Raw genomic sequence first — 427 nt, forward strand, 5'->3', positions numbered from 1 at the left:
AGCAGCAGCAGCAGCAGCGATGGCAGCAGCAGCAGCAGCGGCGGCGGCGGCAGCGGCAGCCTTGAACAGGAGGAGGCGGCTACGCCGAACTCTGGGGCAGCAGAGGGAGAAACAGCTGCAGCAGCAGCAACAGCAGCAGCAGCAGCAGCAGATGGGGATATTAATGGGGACAGCGCTAAAGGGGAGGCAGCAGCGAATAGCAGCAAAAGGAAAGGAGCAAAAAAGAAAACAACTACTGACTGCTTCACGGATAAACCCATTTTCAAGGTAGGGTTTAGGGTTTAGGGTTTAGGGTTTGGGTGGTTTGCCCTCGTGCACAGCTGCCCTAGCTGCTGCTGCTGCAGGGCCGTCTGCTGCCGCTGCTGCTGCTGCACCGCCTCCCCAGCGGCGCCGCCGCACCCTCCGCACAACCGGCACCTGCTGCCAC

The 427-nt window shown here is 61.4% G+C and overlaps 1 protein-coding gene across 1 annotated transcript in view; it reads left to right on the forward strand.

The window, feature by feature from the left end:
• Positions 1 to 19: 19 nt before the first annotated feature.
• Positions 20 to 427, forward strand: part of ETH_00043720 (uncharacterized protein) — a gene marked incomplete at both ends in the record, with an annotated part of 1,993 nt that continues 1,585 nt past the window's right edge. The window contains one exon of the mRNA XM_013374444.1: positions 20 to 267. Within this exon, the coding sequence (XP_013229898.1) occupies positions 20 to 267 (248 nt within the window). The remainder of the gene's footprint in view (positions 268 to 427) is intronic.

Source organism: Eimeria tenella, genomic scaffold (genome assembly GCF_000499545.2).
Source record: "Eimeria tenella Houghton genomic scaffold, Eth_scaff2043, whole genome shotgun sequence".
Lineage (NCBI taxonomy): Eukaryota > Apicomplexa > Conoidasida > Eucoccidiorida > Eimeriidae > Eimeria > Eimeria tenella.